Source organism: Rhinolophus sinicus, chromosome 17 (assembly GCF_057876585.1).
Source record: "Rhinolophus sinicus isolate RSI-liver-muscle chromosome 17, RSI-T2T, whole genome shotgun sequence".
NCBI classification, from domain to species: domain Eukaryota; kingdom Metazoa; phylum Chordata; class Mammalia; order Chiroptera; family Rhinolophidae; genus Rhinolophus; species Rhinolophus sinicus.
The window spans coordinates 74,123,008-74,144,312 of NC_142517.1; the positions used below are offsets into that span (position 1 = coordinate 74,123,008).

The 21,305-nt window shown below is 35.9% G+C and overlaps 1 protein-coding gene across 29 annotated transcripts in view; it reads right to left on the reverse strand.

Moving 5' to 3' along the window:
* Positions 1 to 21,305, reverse strand: part of BBX (BBX high mobility group box domain containing) — a 245,215-nt gene that overhangs the window by 121,740 nt on the left and 102,170 nt on the right. For 15 of the 29 annotated variants that reach the window (XM_074332306.2, XM_074332296.2, XM_074332300.2 and 12 more), the window contains one exon: positions 18,712 to 18,872. The exons of 11 other annotated variants lie outside the window; for them this stretch is intronic. In XM_074332306.2, the coding sequence (XP_074188407.1) occupies positions 18,712 to 18,723 (12 nt within the window). In that variant the 5' untranslated portion in view covers positions 18,724 to 18,872. Of the gene's footprint in view, positions 1 to 6,072; positions 6,191 to 18,711; positions 18,873 to 21,305 lie in introns of all 29 variants that reach the window. 3 more of the 29 variants (XM_074332334.2, XM_074332365.2, XM_074332394.2) reach the window with 1 other exon arrangement.

Below are 21,305 nucleotides of genomic sequence, written 5' to 3' on the forward strand. Positions count from 1 at the left end.
AAATACAACTGTGATCACAACTGAATTATAAGTAGAAGCAAGGACGACTCGCAAACATAATGTTTAGTTTTCTAGGTCCAAGATGGTGACCCAGAAAGAACTTACCTCCTCCCTGGAACACATTGAAGCTACACCTACAAACAAAGCAATTCCCCTGAAGAAATGAGGACTGAAGAGCTTCTCCACAACAAACCAGAGACCGCAAAGAAATGGGCAGGAGGGCAGGGGAGTCGCAGAGACTTAGCTTTGGAACTCCACCCCCAACGCGCTGACGAGCAGTAGGGAGGGATCGCTAAAGGGCCGCACGCAGGCTCCCCCGCCCTACCGCACAGCGAAAAAAGTGGTTTAAAGGTCATGTAGGACATACGTAAGGAAATCCATTTTCAAACCCTAGAGGATCTACCAAATCGGAGAACTGCGCAGGCAGTTCGCTACGGTGTTGGATGCACAGGAGAGCGCCATTTGTATTGCTCACTCTGGCCCTCCGCCTTGATTGCACGATCCGGACACTCCAGCCAACCCGCCAAGGACGCCCCAGCGCACCTCAGTCCCCAGGCTCATAGCAGATCGGCAGCTTGTCCGTGGGAATCCCTGCGACCTGTGCCCTCTCCAGCCATAGCTCCAGGCTCTGGGCAGCTTTCCCCCGGAATCCCGATAGTTGGAACCCACTCCAACTACAGCTCTCGCCTCCATGCGGCTTGCCCCTGACACTTCCCACAGACCCCACCCACTTCAGCCATAGCTCCGGGCTCCAGCGCCACTTGTCCTTGGGACTCCTGGTGGCCTGACCCCGCTCCAACTACAGTTTCAACCAGCCGGCCAAGGCAGTCCGGCACAGTGTGCCCCGGAACTTCCCACAGCCCAGCTATAGATCGGGGCCTTAGGTGGCGTGCCCCCAAAACTCCCCATGGCCCAAGCCCATTCTACTGCTCCGGCAAGCCTGCCAAGGCAGCCCAAGGGTGGCTTTGCCCCGGAACTGCCGCAGCATGAGCCAGCCCCAACTATAGTCCCAGCCGCCCCCCACCAAGGTGTCCCTGCCAAGGCTTGCCCATCCTGGACTCCCCACAGTCTGCACCTGCTCCATCTCCAGCTCCAACCTGCGAAGGTGGCCCCGGTACAGCTTGCCTCCAGGTATTTCTGCAGCTCCAGCTCACGCCAGCTCCAGCTCCAGCTCACCTAACAAAGACGCCCCGCACACGCACTCTGTAAAAAGGAAGTTCCTACACAAAGCCACTCCTTCAAACTTCGGACGGCCTTTTGTGTCACCTAATTTATAGAAACAAACCACCAAGTCTAAACGAAAAGACCACATGAAAGAACAGGGGTGGAAAAACCTCAGAAAAAAGAACTAAATGAAACAGACATAAAACATTTACCAGATAAAGAATTCAACACAGTGGTTATAAAGATGCCCAACACAGGCTGGAGAAGAACAGATGAACACAGTGAGAACTTCACAAAGATAGAAAATACAAAAAAGAACCAATCAGAACTGTGTAACACAGTAACTGAAATGAAAAATACACTAGAGGAAATCAACAGCAGATTAAACGATGTATAAGAACAAGTCAGAGCTGGAACACAAGGTAGTGGAAATCACCAATCAGAATAGCAAAAAGAAACAACACCTCTTTAACAATGAGTATCATTTAAGGGATCCCTAGGACAAAATCAAGCCTATCAACATTTAAATCACAGGGGTCCCAGAAGAAGAGAGAGAAAGAAAAGGACAGAAAACCTATTTGAAGAAGAAATGGCTGAAAAATTCCCTAAACTGATCAAGGAAACAGACATTCAAATCCAGGAAGCATAGACAGTCCCAAACAAGATGAACCCAAAGAGACCCACATCAAGAAACATCATAATTAAAATGACAAAAGTTAAAGGTAAGGACAGAATCTTAAAAGCAATAAGAGAAAAGCAGCTAGCATCAAGAGATTCCCCATAATACCATCAACTGATTTTTCAACAGAAAATTTGCAGGCCAAAAGGGAATGGCACAATATAGCAAAGTGATGAAAGGGAAAACTTACCGCCGTGTTTCCCCAAAAATAAGACCTAGCTGGACCATCAACTCTAATGCATCTTTTGGAGCAAAAATTAATATAAGACCTGATCATATTTTACTATACTACAAGACTGGATATAATATAACATAATGTAACATAATGTAGTATAATATAATATTATAATATAATACCAGGTCTTACATTAATTTTTGTTCCAAAAGACACATTAGAGCTGATGGTCCAGCTAGGTCTTCTTTTCAGGGAAACAGGGTACCAATAATACTCTACCCAACAAGGTTATCATTCAGAATTGAAAAGAGCTAAGAGTTTCTCATGATCAATTGGGATTTATTCCAGGGATACAAGGATGGTTCAATATCTGCAAATCAAACAATGTGATACACCACATAAGCAAAATGAAGGAAGAAAATCAAATGAAGGAACATACCTCAACATAATAAAGGCCATATATGACACACCCACAGCTTACATCATACTAAATGGTGAAAAGCTAAAAGCTTTTCCTCTAAGATCAGGAACGAGACAAGGATGTCCATTCTCACCCCACCACTTTTCTTCAACACAGTATTGTAAGTTCTAGCCACACTAATCAGGCAAGAAAAACAAATAAAAGGAAGAAGTAAAATTATAACTATTTGCAGATGACATGATTGTATATATAGAAAACCAAAAGATTCTACCAAAAAACTGTTAGAATACATGAATTCAGTAAAGTTCTGGGATGCAAAGTTAATATTCAGAAGTTTATTGCACTTCTATACACTAATGAACAATCAGAAAGAGAAATTAAGAATACAATCCTATTTACAATTGCATCACCCCCCAAAAAAAAAAGAACAAAAGAAAACTAGGAATAAATTTAACCAAGGAGGTAAAAAACCTGAATTCTGAAAACTATTAAGACATTAAATGAAAGAAACTGAACAAGAAACAAATGAATGGAAGGACATACCGTGCTCATAGACTGAAAGAATTAATACTAAAATGTCCATACTACCCAAAGCAATCTCCAAATTCAATGCAATCCCTATCAAAACATCAATGGCATTTTTCACAGAACTAGAAAATAATCTTAAAATTTATATGGAACCACGAAAGACCCTGGATAGCCAAAGCGATTTTGAAAAAGAAGAAAGCTGAAGATATCATATTCCCTGATTTCAAAATATACTACAGAACTATAGTAATCAAAACAGTATGGTACAGAAACAGACACATAGATCAATGGAAGAGAATAGAGAGTCTAGAAACAAACCCATTCTTACATGGTAAATTAATCTATGACAAAAGAAGCAAAATATACAATGGGAAAATACAGTCTCCTCTTCAGTAAATGATGTTGGGAAAACTGGACAGATAACATGTCAAAAATATTAAAAGTATAAGACCTTCTTACACCATATACAAAAATAAACCCAAAATGGATTAAAGACTTAAATGTAAGACCTGAAACCATAGAAGTCCTAGAATAAAACATAGGCTGTAAACTCTTTGACCTCTCTCTTAGCAATATTTTTTAAAATATATTTCCTCAGCAAAGATAATAAAAAGCGAAAATAAACAAATGGACTGCATCAAACTAAAAAGCTTTTGCACAGCAAAGGAAATCAACAAGATGAAAGGGCAACCTACTAAATGTGAGAATATTATTTGCAACTGATATACCCAAGAATGGGTTGATATCCAAATTATATAAAGAACTCACACAACTCAACATCAAACAATGCAATTAAAAAAAAATAGGCAGAGGACCTGAATAGACATTTCTCCAAAGAAGACATACAGATATGCCCCACAGACACATGAAAAGATGCTCAACATCACTAATAGTCAGAGAAATGCAATATTAAAACCACAACGAGATATCACCTTCCACCTGTCAGAAAGCTGTTCATCGAAAGATAGTAAGTAACAAGTGTCAGCAAGGATGTGAAGAAAAGGGAATCCTTGTGCACTGTTGGTGAGGTTGTAAATTAGTGCAGCCAGTATGGAAAACAGTATGGAGAGTCCTCAAAAATTTGAAAACAGAACTACCATACAACCCACCAGTTCCACTTCTGAGTATTTATCTGAAGAAAATGAAAACACTAATTTAAAAGACATATGTATCCTTATGTTCATTGCAGCATTGTTTACAATAGCCAAGATACAGAAGCAACCTAGGTGTCTAAAAATAAATGAGGGATAAGGAAGATGTGAGATACATACACATACACACACACAAACACACACACACTTGATTACGACTTAACCATAAAAAATAATGAAATCTTGTCATTTGCAATAATATAAATGTACCTAGGAAGTATAATGTTAAGTGAAATAAGTAGGACAGAGACAGACAAATACCATGGTTTTACCTATATGTGGAGTCTAAACAAAACAAAACAAACAAAGAAACAGAAACAAACTCGTAGATACAGAGAACAAACTATGGTTGTAGAGGGGTGGAGGGTGAGGGGATGAGAAGAAAAGGGGAAGAGGATTAAGAAGCACAAACTTCCAGTTATAAAATTAGTCAAGGGATGTAATGTACAGCATAGGGAATACAGTCAATATAAAAACTTTGTACAGTGGCAGACAGTTACTAGCCTTACTGTGGTGACTCCTTTGCAAGGCACATAAATGTTGACTTCCTATGTGGTACAGCCAACACTAATAAATGATTGTCTATCGACTATAATTAAAAGTAAATTTGAAAAAAAAATCATGATGTTGAACAGCAAAAAGAGGTGTTGCAGAAGAAAACAGACATTATATTATTTGCATAAAAGTCAAAAACATGCAAAACTTAATGTAGGGGATACAGAAATATGTGAAAAAATATAAGGAAAAACAAGGAAGTAATTAACTCAACCTTCAGGACTGTGGTGGAGGTTAAGGAGAAGTGATGCAATCTGGGCCAGGCATAGTTCTGTTTCCTAAGCTACTAGTGATAGTTACTCAGTTATTCATGTTAATGTTATTCTTTGTAACTTCTTCACGTTATAAATATGCTCTGTATATGATAGCATTTTCTAAGTACTATGGGGGTTACTTATATTTTTAAAAAAGCTCTCAGAAATGAATTTAACAAATTATTTTAAAGGTATTTTTTAAGTATCTTCAAGTAACAAGTACCCAGCATGCACTGAGGACTTCTTAAAATATCTCTCTACTTCACACAACAACTCCAAGATAAATATTTTCATCCCTAGTTTACATATGAGGAAAATGAGATTCAGTGTTGTTATGTAGATTGCCCAACCTTACACAGCTAGCAGACGTGAGATTCAAACCATATCCAACTCTGAAAACCATGATACAACTGCAGGGACTGCCTAAAATATAACAACAAAAATAAATTTCTAACACAAAACAAAACTGACTTGATATACTACAGTTCACTATTTGAATTCATTTTAGCATTTAAATGGCCCATAGATCATATTGTAATAGTCTGTATTCATTTTATTTCATAGTACATCTCTTTATTACATCGTAATCATAATTTACCCTTGAAATCTATGAATTCTAAAACTGGCAACATATACCAATTATGTTTATGGAAGGTCTCAACTTGGCTGCAGTTCTTTTCATAACTTGAATTTCTCTAAGACCGGAAGTTCAAGGAAAGTTAGTTGTTGGTAGGCTGACATTTAGCACTGTCATTTCACTACCCTACCATGGGGGATTCACTCAGGCAAGCCAACAGACTTGTCAAGTGTCACAGAAATTACTCACCCCCACTCTATTTCCTGATCTCTTCCAATCATATGTCAAAACCTAATTTTAAACTCACACAGGGAACCTGATTAATGTCACCTGGTTTTTTTCTACTCCATTAACTCTGGGCCTCTTCAGCACACATACAACACAACTCATTTATATAATTGTCAGTTTTTTATTTTGCTGTTTTTGTTTGTGCGTTGTGACCATCCTACAAGAACCACTGACAAGAGTTTACAAGTTTATTCCTTCTGAACTATGCCCTAACTTCTTCCCCTGAAGTACCACTGTACTCTGTAAACAGTAGTCACTTAATAAATGCTGATTGACTTACTACAGTGGAACAATTCGCCTCTGGTATTTCTCAATATCCCAGTGAATCCTCCACACCTATAAACATGCTGGAGATGATACCAGGTACCGCTAGAGGCTTGGGGTCTTCCAGACGGTGCCTGGGACAAGAAAAACACAGAGAGAGACCAAAGACAGTCAGGAGAAACACAGAGAGAGGGAACATGGAAATAAACAGAGAACAGAATAAAGAATGAGAGGAGCAAAAGAGTCAGGAGTTACAGAGATTAAGCATCCAGAGACACTCAGAGACAAGGAAGAAATCAGCAATCTGAACTTGGGTTAGGAAATCACATTTTGGGTAACTATTTACTCATGAAATAGGTGCCCTCGTGTTACTAAATTTGTGATATAATCAACCATTTTAAAGTTATTTCTAAGGTTTTTCTGAACTTACATCTTTATTAAAAGTCATCTTACAGGGTCTCATCTTTGGAGATACAAGTACATATACACAGAAACAAACATAATCTTCAAAACAACTCAGCTGTAAATAAAGAAATATTTGTCCAGTTCTCCAATTTGGAAAATTGTTACTTCAGAGAGGTAATGTGACTTGCCCAAGGTCACAAGTAAGTATATGATAACTGGGCCCCAAATCTTCTGATTCCAAAATGCAGTGCTTTTCTGACATCCCATGTTGTCTCTATTAGAAATGAATCATATACAAATCCAAACCGTTTTAATAAAATTCAAATTACACATTCAAGATAAAATTTTCTACCTCTTCAGACACTGAACTATTCAGGTTATTCACTACGATACTTTACCTCAGGGCTTCATTTATTTAAAAAATCTATCAGGGAAAAAAAATTGGAATAGAAATATATCATCAGAATGATAGAACGTTTTAAACAGAAATGAAGTGAATATCCACTTGACAGAATTTTTACATTTAAAAAAGGAGCTAGAGTTCATTGCTTTTACAACTTTATAATTTCAAAGTCTAAGTGATTCAACAAATTTCAGCTGAGATAAAAAATGCTCCACATTTCAATAAACTCTTAGATCTAAATACTAGTAAATTTGTCTCGAACTTGTTCTCTCATAATGTTTCACCTAAAGTCTACACTGCAATTCAATTTCAGGGTAGTACACGTATAGTAGAAATGATTTAATGTACCACGCTTTGTAAGCATTAGTATTTTCTCTTGAGGAAGACTTACACTCTTCTAAATAATCATGCCCTTTTGGAAGCAGGAATGTAATTGCCAGAAAAGCTCATTTGATACAAGTGTAAGCATGTTATTGGATTTCACAGCAAGACAAGATAATACGAATACAAAGAAATTTCTATTCAAGTGTGCATCCATACATTTTTCCAGGTTCAGCAATTTTCAAACCACCAATTTTCAAATAAGGCCTAAATTATAGTACTGCTCTGCCCTCTAGTGATTGGCTAGGATGTGCTAACTAAATGCTCTCACTTATTTTTTAATTGCTTTTTGAGCAAACCTTAGGATTTTATATATATATATATACATATATATATATACATACACACACACACACATACACACACACATATATATGACGGCTGGTTTTTCATCATTGAGTAGTGAAAGTAGTCATCTTTTAAGATATGGCTTGTGGTATGAACACAGTGCAGGAAAGAGACACAATTTCTTTCCATAGGAATTTTCTACTTAACTATTGCAAACCAGAAAAAAAATTTAATATAATCTATTCTAATCCTTACTCATATTTTTATGTCAAATAATTCCATTCAATTTCTTTAAGAACTTTACAAATTTCAAAGCTATAAATCCCCAATTCTATTATTTTGGAGACTGAGGTATCAAGGTGAGTAGTACTATATATACCACACATAGATGAACAATTTTCTACTAATTATAATAGAGCAAGATACGCTTTAAAAAAATTATAATGAACATCATTTACCCTTAATTGTTTAAGTGGCAATTTAGACCTTTCCTGAATCTCAGTGTCGTCATTAGGAAACTGTCACTTTCTATGTGGAAACATTAATCAAGGATGCTAGTTAAGACATAGTTATTATACAGAGATTCACCCCAGTATTTCAATCAAGGGAATTTCCTTCACGCTAGTTTTTCTTGCCATCAACCTCTGTGAGGAACCAATGCCTTCCTAGAATAGCACTGCTATTCTCACTAATGCCAACTGTATTAATTCTGTGTCTACACTCGTGTTAAACATCACATTTGTACACATGAATGTAAAAGGACACGTGAACATGTCAGGACAATCCATAAGCAATTGGGTGGTGTGGTTAGGAGCACAAACACAAACCAAACAGCCAGAGGTTGAATTCCAGCTGTCACAGTCACAGTGCGACCTTAGGCAGATTAACCTCTGTGTGCTTCAGTTTCCTCGTCTACAAAAAGGGGACTAAAAAGAGATACCTACCAAAAGTAATATTTTATTTGGGTTACACAGGTGTATGTATTTATCAAAACTCATAAAATATACATTTAAGACTGTGTATTACACTAGATGTAAATTTTATATCGAAAGAAAAAACTTTTGATGCACGTAAATACTGAACTCCAGTCAATAACATACTTGCTACAGTATGCAGTGCCAAGTATAGCGATGTCTGTAATTTACTTTCAAATGAATCAAAAAATGAAATGAGGAGGGATTATAGGTATGTAGTAAAATAAGGATAGCAAAATGTTTGTGGCTGAATCTAGGTGGTAAGTATATGAATGCATAATGCTATATGTTTAAAGTTTTATAATAAAATGTTAGGTAAATACATCTACCTTTCATAGAATTCATATGAAGATTAAATATCTATTTAACTGTATTGAATATACAGAAAAGTGTCTGACAGTCAACAATGACGAATGGGAGTAAGTTTAAGCAAATGAGTGACCTACTCTTCCCTAGTTGGAGAAAAAAGATAAAAAGTGATAAGGCACTGAGCTTCCAAACTGGAGTGGGCAGTTGCCACCAAGGGGGTTGAAGCTCAAATTTCAAGTACATCATAAAACTGCAGGGACCATGTGAAGAACATGGTCTTTGAAAACCAGAAAGAGTGTATTTGAATCCTGGCTGTTTTTAATTAGCCAAGAAGCTCAGAAAATTTAGAATGTTCTGAGCCTCAGTTCTCATGTATAAAATGGGAATAATGATACATACATCTAAGGATCATTGTGAAGATCAGAAAAAAATACAAACACACACAGAAATATTAGCATATAAAATGCAAAGAAAACTGCAGTTATAATAATCATTATTACTACATAGGGGGACTCATACACACTCGTACACTCTGTACATGGAAACAGAAGTGACTACACATCTGATTCTAACCTAGAAATTTCACACGCAGGTGGCCCTATGACTCCAACGAGCTTTCTAAAGGATCTTTATTAAGACAATAGGCCTTATTTAAAATTTGACTGAGTGTAAAAGAAGAGCTGGCAACAGCAGGGCATTCATTAATCATTCTTCTGTAATACCGATTATAATAAATATAAATCCTACAGCTGAGACATTTGGAAAACATGTTTGCTGACAATATTTTAAAGAAGGTAGGTCACTTCAGTGCATTTGAGGGAAATATTAGCTCCTGGGTAAGCTTTGATTTGAAACAGTCTAAGGCAACATATTTAAAGAAAAGAATATTAGAACTATACAAGATGACTTTTATGCTCCCAGGGACTGGGTTTGTAAATCATTATAGATTACTCCATGAAAACAGTGGCTCAACATATAGTTTTAGCTAAAAAGAGAACCAAAAACTTGGCAATGAAAGTGGGAATACTGGAAACCTTATACAACACGGCTTCGGCTTTGACCACTGTACAAACACTGCTTTCTTCAAAGAGCCCTGGGATCACCTCACCCAAACACCTTTTCAAGGCAGTTAGATGTCTCTATATTTTTCACATTTTTGTTGAAAACTCTTCCCAGTCTTCTTCTGTCCTATACTCTATTGATTTTCCCACCAGAGATCTGATTGTTTTTCCTTCCTTTATACTTCTCTTAACAAAGAAGAGTAGGTGTTTTCAAAAGTTCTGTCTTAGCCACATTTCCTACTTTCACCATTTTCAAAGTTTCAGTTCTACCTCTCATGTTATACCTGTGTGCTGCCTGCCTCTTTTCCAAACTCATCTCAAATTCCTTACTACCTCCTATACATGCTCACAATGATGTCCTCTCTGTGTCTCAAATCCAGTCCATCCCAAACTTCACCTCCCGCTTCCACAAATCAGTTTCTATTACTATCTCTCCACTTGGGATGTAGTTGTCATTTCAACACATACATTTAAATGTACCCCATCTTTGACTTCCTTTTCAACATCCACCACTGCTTTCTTCCCTCTTAGGAACCTCTCCAAGCCCCCAACCCAAGTTCAGTCTATTGCCAAGTTCTATAGATTAGTATTAGGTTGATGCAAAAGTAATTGCGTTTTTGCCATTATTTTTAACCATTTAAACCGCAATTACTTTTGTACCAACCTAATAATTTGGTTCACGTGACCGGACAGGATCTGCATTCTTTGGGAAACAGTGAAAGCTAGATTTATAACCACTAAATACTCACAGACACAGACACACACAGGCTAAATAGTAGTAAGCATCAAGCATTTGAGAAAATCTTCAATGATGGAATTATTAAAAATGAGTATCTAATAATTTTTGACCTGAGAGTTGGGAAAAGACTTACTTGATTTTGTGAGTTGGCTACCTCAATCCAAATATCTTGAGATACATCCAAACAGAGTATGACCTTCATAATGTCTCTCATAGTGGTGCCATTTACAACTCTCAAACTCTATTAGAAGAACAAATTTCTTCTTACCTAGGATAGCTAACGCCTCCAAAATCAATTTTTCCAACGCCTACTCCTTTTCCCTTCCAATCAATCCCATTCGTATAGTCTGCTCAAAAATTTTCAGTGGTTCACCTGCCTTCATGAGGAAAGAACTCAACTCACACTGACAATTCAAGGCTGTCTGAAATCTGGCTTTCTACCAATTTCCCATTTTAGCCTTACACATGAGTATATCCCATCCACATGGCAAAAGGGGGCTATTCGCCTTCTCCATACTTCTTGTGTATTTTCCCCTCTGTGGAGAGTTCCTTGACATTACTACCTGGTGTTGAAGATCTTCCTCAGCACTCCCAATGACATTGGGATTGACATTTGTCTATCTCTCCTTTCTCTGCCTAATTAGATTTTGCCTTCTATTGTCATAGTATGACCCTGATAGTGTCTGATACATTGCACATAGTAAACAGAGGAACAGAAAGTAGATTATTTTATCTTTAAACAAAACATTTTCTCCAGTGAGATTACTGTAGTAAGTTCAGGTTCTAAAAAGAAATACAGCAGAGCTGAAGAAAAAGTGCAAACACTCTTAAAGGTGGGCAAAAATGGTTTAGACGTTCAATATATGCCAACAATTGAAAAAGTATATAACTAAAGCCTGTATAATCCATGCTTGTTATGGTTAGAATGTTCACATGTTCAACGAGGAAAAGGCAAATCTGTTATAAAACCACAAACACCAAACATATACATGCTAACTTGCAGAGCAGCTTTTACAAGGAAAAAAGGTATTCTCGTAGCTGGTACTAAATTATCTTCAAAGGAAGTTTAGATATATTATAGAGAGATACTCAAAATTAACAAATAAAAGTTACTGATACGAGGGACAAATGACCAAGTTGTAGTGCATGAAAACTATTAGAAAGGAAATAGAATACTTTCACTGAGGTAGCATTTTCTGCCGATGTAGAAGAATACTTCCTTTTCTTGGATCAATTAATTGTAAAATGCTAAACCACTGACCTAAAATGAAGGAAACTCTTGCTTTCCTTGTCTAGTTTATGAATAAACTAGCAGAGTAAGGTCATGACCAAATTAGCTGTTGAACTTTTAAAAACTTTTTATAAAAATAGATTTCATACTTTAAAATTCACAAAGGATTCATAATACTGCTCCGTTTTGTTAAAACAATTACAGCCTTCAAAGAAAAACATGTAGATTATAAAAATTTACTGTTACGCTTAAATAATTTACTTGTTTGGGGTGATAATTTTGTTAATACCAATAGTATAAAGAAATAACATTTCTAAAATAACTATAATTCGCTGAATGAATGATAGATGGCTTATTTCTTAATATTTTCATATAGTTGAGCTTTGACTGGGCTTCAATAAACTTGCAAAATTAACTAGGGAAAGTATAATTAAAATCAAACTTCTATCACTTATGTTGTGTAGAAAATATTTTAAGATAGCCAACAATATAAAAAGTAAATGTTATTATGTCCTAATGATTTAAAGCAAGTCCATCCTGAATTCAATTCAATTCAATTTAACTTCCTGTAACAAAGATATGTAACTAGAAGGCAGGTGTTTCCCTTGTGAATGCAGGCAATAACATGCTTCAAATTCAATTTCAAGGAACAGGTAAGCAGCAAAAACGTCAAATGCCACTTTTGACCTACTGTCCATTTTGAGAACAAACACATTGCTTAACAGCCCTGCTACGTGCTGGGTTAGCATTGCACCCTCCAGCCCTTTTAATCCTCATAACAATCTCACATGCTTGGTATTCATCCCATTACACAATGTCGCTAAGTAACTTTCCCGTGCCCCAATCACAGTAAACAGCCAAGTTAGATTTTTGTCTTGTCTTAAGTCCATCATCTGAGGCCACAGCCCAAGCTTCTGAGATCAAGCAACAGCTTAAAAAAAAGGTAATCCACTTAAATCTGTCTTCTACAAGGAACCTTTAAGTTTCTGCCTACCCATATTAATCTCAAGGAAGCAACAGGGAGCACTCAGCAGTTGACAATCTAGCGGCAAGAATAAAAGTGTTTATTTATAAGCACTTCAAAGTAAAAGTTCTAAAATATTCTCCTGCAGGTCCACTACAAATGCTAATGTATGAAATACTTTATTACAATAGAAGTAATCGGTTAAAAATTCTATGATTTTGAAGATTAAGTAAAAATTCATAAACGGGTGCATCTTTACCCTTAAAAAGATATATTGTAATAGGCTTATTAGAAAGATGTATCGATGCTCTCTAAAATGTGAGTCTCAGTGAATAATAAAGGCAACACCCATCATTTAAACAGGAAAAACTAAACTTGCAAACCAGAAAACTTGACCATTTCTTTAAGTGTTCATTTCACCTAACTGAAACATGAGCTGTACACCGCCCCAGATGACAGCACAAAACGAATGTTATAAAGAGAGGCTTGGTATTTAAAAAGGGGATTGACAGCAGCTGCTCATTTCAAACTTTTATAATATAAGGCACCTATTTGATGACGTGGTAACTCTAATAATGCTGAAAACATAGTAGGCAGTCAAAAACTATCCTGAAGGCATGGTTCAGCATTTCATGCACATGTTCACTGGGGTGGTGTGCACATGAATACCTCAGATTTTGTAGGTCTCACCGTCTGTCTAATCTGGTGATTCTTCACTGTAATTAGTGTGGCATTACTGAAAATGCTCAGGGCAGGGTTCATCACATCAGTGGTAGCGCTTCAGCAGCGAAGCCTTGTTTAGAAACCAGTTCCTCCCCATCTGGCTGGCTTTCTCAAGGAACCTGTGCACTGGAAGCGCCTCTGGTAATGGTTTTCGTACCTTAAAACATTCCCTCAGGTGCAATACTTCTGCTACGAAGAGACACTTGGTCATAAATGGCCTTATAGTGACTATTAAGGAACGCTGAAATAATTACATATTTAATCTGCTTTTTAAGAGGAGTAATATAACCACGGCAGAAGCAAGAACAATAGCAAACTAAGTTATGAAAGTCAATACAAAACCAAAACACAATATTCTTATCTATCATCTTTGTAGATCAATTTGAATACAGAAATATCTTAAAATTGCCCACGCCGCCAGAATAGAACACCTAAAAGTATACTTTAGTCAACGTTTTCTGGTACACATTAACTGAATCCAGGTACGCTGTAGCATCTCTTAAAAGCCCAGCCTGAAGAAATTTACCTGCCTTAAATCTCACCCCCTTCACATGTGCTCCACTCACAGCCACTGATGGGCTGTTAGAGAAGCACTTGGCAGAAGGCTTCCATGTCTTAACAAACCCTCACTGACTCAGCAGACACTACAAATGAGCCACAGGTACCCAGAAATGTTTTGCTGCTCATTTAAAGTTCTTAAACCTGCTAACATTTATTGATTATAGGACTTAATTGCAAACTCAAAGGCACAGAAGAGACTTTTATTTTTGAAGAACACTCCTCTCCCTGAACTCAGATGAGGAAAAGTAATTATTTCCAGGTAGACCAGGAGATGCTTATTAACACCAAATTCAATGGAATGCAGGATTAATGAAATGTGAACTCCTATAATACTAATTTACCGAATGTTTACTGAGCAACTTCCACGTGCCAGATACTGATTCTAGGTTTTGCAGATACACCCATGAAGAACATATTCTCTAGAGTAAACTTTAATCCCTTAGCTTCTTGAAGAAGTTATATGAAAAAACTACATGCGTGCACTCATACATACAATACTCACATGTATATACAGAATATCCAGCAAATGCAGTACATATTTTACACTAAAAGGCACAAAAATTCTGAGAGAATTGTTATGAGAAACTTTGCCCCATTAGATTCATTTACTTTCCTGGGGAAACACACTTCTCTATAATATAGATCAGAGGGAATACAGACTTCAATATAAAAATACTTAATTTATCCACCACCTTTCATAGAAATACTAAAAGGTGAAGTCATTCGTGAATTTATTTATACTGTCCTTAACTAGTAAAATTTTCACAATCAGTAGATTGATCCTACTGTTGAAAAGAAATACACTGCTAAAGTGGATTATATACAAGGCTGTAAGTTTGAGTCATTCTGTATCTAGCTTTTTGGGGAAACTGAAACTAAGGGTAGATGAAAGAGTTAGGATACATTTCAACCAATTAAACTGACGCTCACAAAACTAGATCACTGCTCAATATCTTATCCTTTAGTCTATAAGCATACAAGATGAGATAAATTTCACAAATCAATTTAAAAACATTTTTACACAAAAGTGTTTAAATCTCAAAAGTTCATTTCCTTTTGATTATATTTTCTGTTTTAGATAGGCACCAAATCACCAGAACTGAAATTATTCCAGAGACAGAAGACACACACACATTTTTTAAAAAATGTTCAAAGACAAAACCAAGAGTTAAGTTGAGTCTACATCAACATCCAATAAGTAAATGCACTATTTACTCACCACTAATCCCAAACATCCATCAACTGGTTTACCTAACAGAAAAAGCATACTACTGTAGAGTAGAAAGAAAGGAGTTCTACACATTCAATGGATTACATTTAGACTACTGAGAAATCCAAACAACCATTACCTGACTTAAGAGACGCTATCAGAAGAAAGCCTTTTCTTTCTGTTTACCAAAATATAAAATATATACCATTTTGTTTGAACTCACAATTGATTCACAAAGTAAAAGAATACTGCCTTGAAAAATGTGAATTGGCTTGACTATAGCACAGAAACAGATATAACTCAAGAGTAATCCTTATTCCTCAACCTAATTTTCAAATACACTCTGTTCCTAGATCACAATGAATACACATGGAAACTAATTTTTACAATGATGTGATCCCTCCATTACACAAAACACTCTGATTTTCAAGTTTTTAGACTTGTCCGTCCCTTCTAAGAAACTCATTTTCACGTACAGTGACTTCAAAGTGGAAGAAATATGAATTCAGTAATTTCAAATCTCCCACCTCAAAGATCCAAAGACATTTTTAGAATCTTAGAGGACTACAATAAACCAGGTTTTCTTGTTTATAGACTGAATAATTATAGAGCGTATTTTAACTTTCACTTCACTCTTTGGTACGGAAAACCCTGTTATGGGCTGAACTGGTTGCCCTCAAATTCATAGTCAAAGCCCCAAACCACAATGTGAATATATTTGGAGATAGATCCTATAAGTAGGTAAAAGTTAAATAAGGTCATTAGGGTGGGGCCATGATCTGATATCATGTTTTTCCGAAAATAAGACCTAGCCAGACAACTAGCTGTAATGTGTCTTTTGGAGCAAAAATTAATATAAGACCAGGGTCTTCTTTTACTATAAGACTCGGGTCCTAAATAATATAATGTAATATAATACCGGGTCTTACATTAATTTTTGCTCCAAAAGATGCATTAGAGATGATTGTCTGGGTCTTATTTTCGGGGAAACGGTAGAATAGGAGTCCTATTAGAAGAGCTTAAAGATACACTTGAGCACGCTCTCTCATGCACAGACAAAAGGCCATGTGAGAACACCTGCCAAAAACAGCATTTGCCTAGACCTTGATCACGGACTTGTAGCCTCCAGAACTGTGATGTTTAGGCCACTCAGTTTGTGGTATTTTCTTATGGCAGCCCAAACAGACTAACATGATCTCTAAAAACGAAGAGCTTACATTTTTGAGGTAGTTTTACTCTACCAATAGTCCAGCTAAATGAGCAACTAATAGTTACAAAGATGATCCATTTATAAAAGAGAAGAGATTGAATCCACTTGAAGAATAATTCACCCAGAATACAATTTTTTACATATGTGTGATTCTAAATTAAACAAGTGGAATCGTCATTTTAGAAAAAACATAAAGCTTTGAGCCGTAAGAGATACCGCCATACTGTACTTGATTCTAACAGTACAAGGAGACAATGTCTATAGAAAAGCCCTCTAAAGAGTCTAAATAATTTAACTCTCATTGGGAAATATTAACAGGAAATCTTTAAAGAGAAATGCTGATTCTTTTGAAACCAAATAGCATTTGCTGTATATGGAGAAGAAATTTCAGCGACATTGTCTCCTGTTCTTGTACTTCGCCTCAAGATTACAGAAAATGTTATTTCTTTAATGCTGACCTTGTTAATATTCAGAGTGAAGGTCACATATCCACATTTGGCAGTCACTCTGTCCCGAGGACTTCTATATTCTCTGTGACATGAAGTGAATTATTCGATCAGAGGGTGACTAATATTTCTACAGGACTCATCCTTTTAGTGATAAGCATAAAGACACTTTCAATTTTCAGTGGAATTGTAGAATAATGTATAGCTTCTTATGTACTCAGGCCAATTTTTTTGAACTCTTGGAGGAGTGAGTGTGTGTGTGTGTGTGTGTGTGTGTGTGTGTGTGTGTGTTTATAAAAATGCAAACACATTTTAGACATACATACACTGTCAGATGTTTTAAAGGTATTTTATAGTGCATTCAAGATTCCTGAATTTTGATCACATTTTTCTTTTTTTAATTACCATTTATTGAGTGCTTCCCATGTACCAGACACTGTATCAGGCATCAGACATAATGACCTCATTTAATTATCACAATCCCACAAGGTAAAAATCATTATCCCCTATTGAGAGGAGAAAGCAAAATTTTAGAGACACTGATTTAAAACAAAATTTTAAAGAATTGCCCAAATTCTTTCAATTAAAAATTGCCAGAGCTAGAATTTATACGTAAGTTTCTCTGAATCCACAGATGTCTAAGAATGTTCCTTCCCCAAATCTTAAGGAACTATAAGCTATCAAAGAAAAGCATTTTTTATATACTGCTAATTTTTAAATCTTCTTAATCCACAAAGCTCTGGTAACAATGTTTCATAATACCTGTGGAACTAATCTAGTCAACATCAGCTAAGGAGTTCTATATGCCTAGCAATTTTCTAGAAGGCTTAGGAGGCCATAAAGCAATGTCACTGTATAGTGCATACAACTTCAGGTGGAGAACCTTAGAAACCTCCTGATGTAATTGTTAACCTCGCTACAGTTTCTACAATCTCTCTCTCCAGAATGATTCTTGAAATTGATCTTAGGTGGAGTTATTTGGCTACTATTATCTGGTAATATTTTATATCACTATGGGAGAAAGCAACCCCTTGTCTCCTTCTCTCCCTTTAGCAAATTATTAACAGATAGTATTTGTCAAAGTTCTGTAACCTATTAAACATAGGTAAAGAATTATTATAAGTATTATTATTTCCCTTCTCTAATTCTCGATGCAAACTGCAGAGGATTCAGTCTGCAGTAATTTTCATTCAGTTTAAAACTACTTACAAAAACAACAATGTCAGTCTATCATATATACTAGAAACCTTCACTGCATGGTGGGAAAAGTGCTAATGTTCAAAGCATCAAGAAATTCTTATAAACACAGTAAGCACTTTGACATTGCTCTTAGTAATATTTTTTTGAATATATCTCCTCAGGCAAGAGAAATTAAAAAAAAATGTGCAGAGGTCATGAGTAGACATTTCTCCAAAGAGGATATACAGATGACCAATAGACATATGAAAAAATGCTCAACCTCACTAATTATTTTAGAAATGCAGATTAAAACCACAATAAGATATCACCTCACACCTGTCAGAAAGGCCATCATCAATAAATCAACAAACAGCAAGTGCTGGTGAGGATGTGGAGAAAAGGGGACCCTGGTGCACTGCTGGTGGGATTGCAAATTGGTGCAGCCACTATGGAAATCAGTATGGTGGTTCCTCAAAAAATTAAAAATAGAACTACCTTATAACCCAGCAATTCCACTTCTAGGTATTTATCTGAAGAAATCCAAAACACTAATTCAAAAAGATATACGTACCCCTATGTTCATTGCAGCATTATTTATTATAGCCAAGATATGGAAGCAACTGAAGTGTCCATAAATAGGCAGTTGGATAAATAAGATGTAGGTGGTACATATATACAACGGAATATTACTCAGCCATAAAAAGATGAAATCTTTCCATTTGTAGTATTATGCTAAGTGAAATAAAACAGAGAAAGACAAATACCATATGATTTCACTTATATGTGGAATCTAAAAAGCAAAATAAACGAACAGAACAGAAACAAAACAGAAACAGACTTAGAGAACAAACTGAGGGTTGCCAGATGGGAGTGGCGTTGGAGAGCTGGGTGAAAAAGGTGAAAGGATTAAGAAGTACAAAGTGGCAGTTACAAAACAGTCATGGGGATGTAAAGTACAGCATAGGGAATGTAGTCAATAATATTATAATAACCTATATATGGTTTCAGGTGGGTACCAGACTTGCGGGGGGGCCGGGGGAGATCACTTCACAAGTTATATAAATGTCTAACCACTATGCTGTACACCTAAAACTAATACAATATTGAATGTCAATTGTAATTGGAAAAAATAATAATACAAAAAGAAACTCTTGAATTGTATCAGTTCCTAATTCCTTACAACTTGTCACAGATAGGGGGTATCATAGCTCAACTGTGTTCCATGGAACAACAAAAAGACACCTGGTCAAATAATCTTACATGTTAAACAGATACATTTACTACAGGATTTCTTGGAAGTTTAATATATTACCTGTACTCTGTCTAGAAGAGCTATAAATGGGATTATGCAGATATTTAGTGCAAATATGCACTGTGCCTTCTTATCAGTCTTTTCCTACACTGATCACTCCTCTTAAAAGATCATTCCTACCCCATGATATTAGAGTTGGCCATGTGACATGCTTTGGCCAAGGAGACAGAGAGGTAGTGACATGTGCCACTTCCAAGCATCGGTTTTAAGAGCCCCCATTCCTTTCTCCTTTTGCCACAAGATGTGTACATCCCAAAGAGGTTGCTCCTTCAGCTTTGGTCCAGGAATGAAGAGGACCTGGAGCAGAGTGGCAGCAGACTGATAAGGAACATGAACATGAGGGAGAAACTGTTACTGCTGGAAACCACTAAGATTCAGGGACTCATTAGATAATGAACTATATAAATTTGCCTAAGCTGAATGATACGGCATGTATCCTAGATTAACTGGACCCTGGCATCTTTTGCCACAAAGTATTTTCCAGGATTTGTTTCCTAAATTACTCCTGGTTTTGTAGAGCATCTTTTCTATTCCTTAATTAACGCTGCATTTAAGATGAACATGATCTGTAAATTTCTGCTGGTAGTCAATAAAACACATTTTATTGAAATAATCTGATTAACATTCAGAAATCATAGACCTTGTCAGATGGCTAGTTAAAAGTAAAGACTGTCGTATCAATGCTGATTAACAATTTGGTTTTCTGAACAGGTCACATAGTGTCCTGCTTTACTTTCTAGTACGTGTATTTAGTAAATTGAGAATACTTCCACAAATTTAACTTTCTTTAAACCTCACTATGCTCAACTCCTTTCCAGATTGGCAGTGGAGAATATATTTGAAACTTCAGTATCAATATTCAAATATTCTACAGTCTATTCTGCTAACCCAATAAAACCATAATCAACTGTATGCTAACTGATATTCTTAAATCTAGAATGTGTTTTTCTAATTTAATTTTGCCTTAAAAAATAGCACAGAAAGGAGCAAAAATTACAAATAAATCCCAATGTTCCCACTGGCATCAAGACTCTGTTGGGTGTTAAAAATTGTAGTAAATACACATTCAAGCTAAATTACATATATTTTTACTATGTGTATAATCCTAAACAATGACATTCAGAAGAACGGTTCAGAGGTTTATATTTATGCTCACATCATAAAAGCAACATTCAGTCATATACTCACTAAAACAAGTAGGCACAGATATTACAGACAGATTTAATAAGCTAACAAAAATACTAATGACAGAAAAGACAAGATTAATTTTCAATTAATTAAAAAAATTAAAGAATAAGTTCATGTCCTGAAAATTGCAAGTGAACCACATTTTCTATATTTGTTCATTTTAATTGACATCAAATTCCTGAGTCTTATAAATCACCAATTCACAATAAGGCATTCAGGCATCAGGAGAGCAATCACATTTTATTCTCAGATTCAGGAAACTCAATGCATTTAAGTAACCATTACTAAAATTAAACTTGATATATTATTGGCATATTTTAAACCATTAAAAAGTTTTTCCTAAAGAAACAACTTTGAAAATAACTTAATGTACGAGACAACAGATGGAGTATCTACAAGTTCCAGAGTTTGATATAATTTGTCACATGTATATATTTTACAATCTCAACTTTTTCTTCACTGTGTGGTTTTCATATTCAAGTCTCATGATGATGCTATACATGCCTCTATTAATTTTAATAGGTAAAATAATACCCTCCATGATGCTCTGATACTGATTCATTTTTCAATTAGAGCCATGGCAGTAAAAAACATAAATAAATAGTTTTTGGGGAAATGACCAATTTAATATTTATTTAGTTATAGATATTCAGGACTTGAATAAA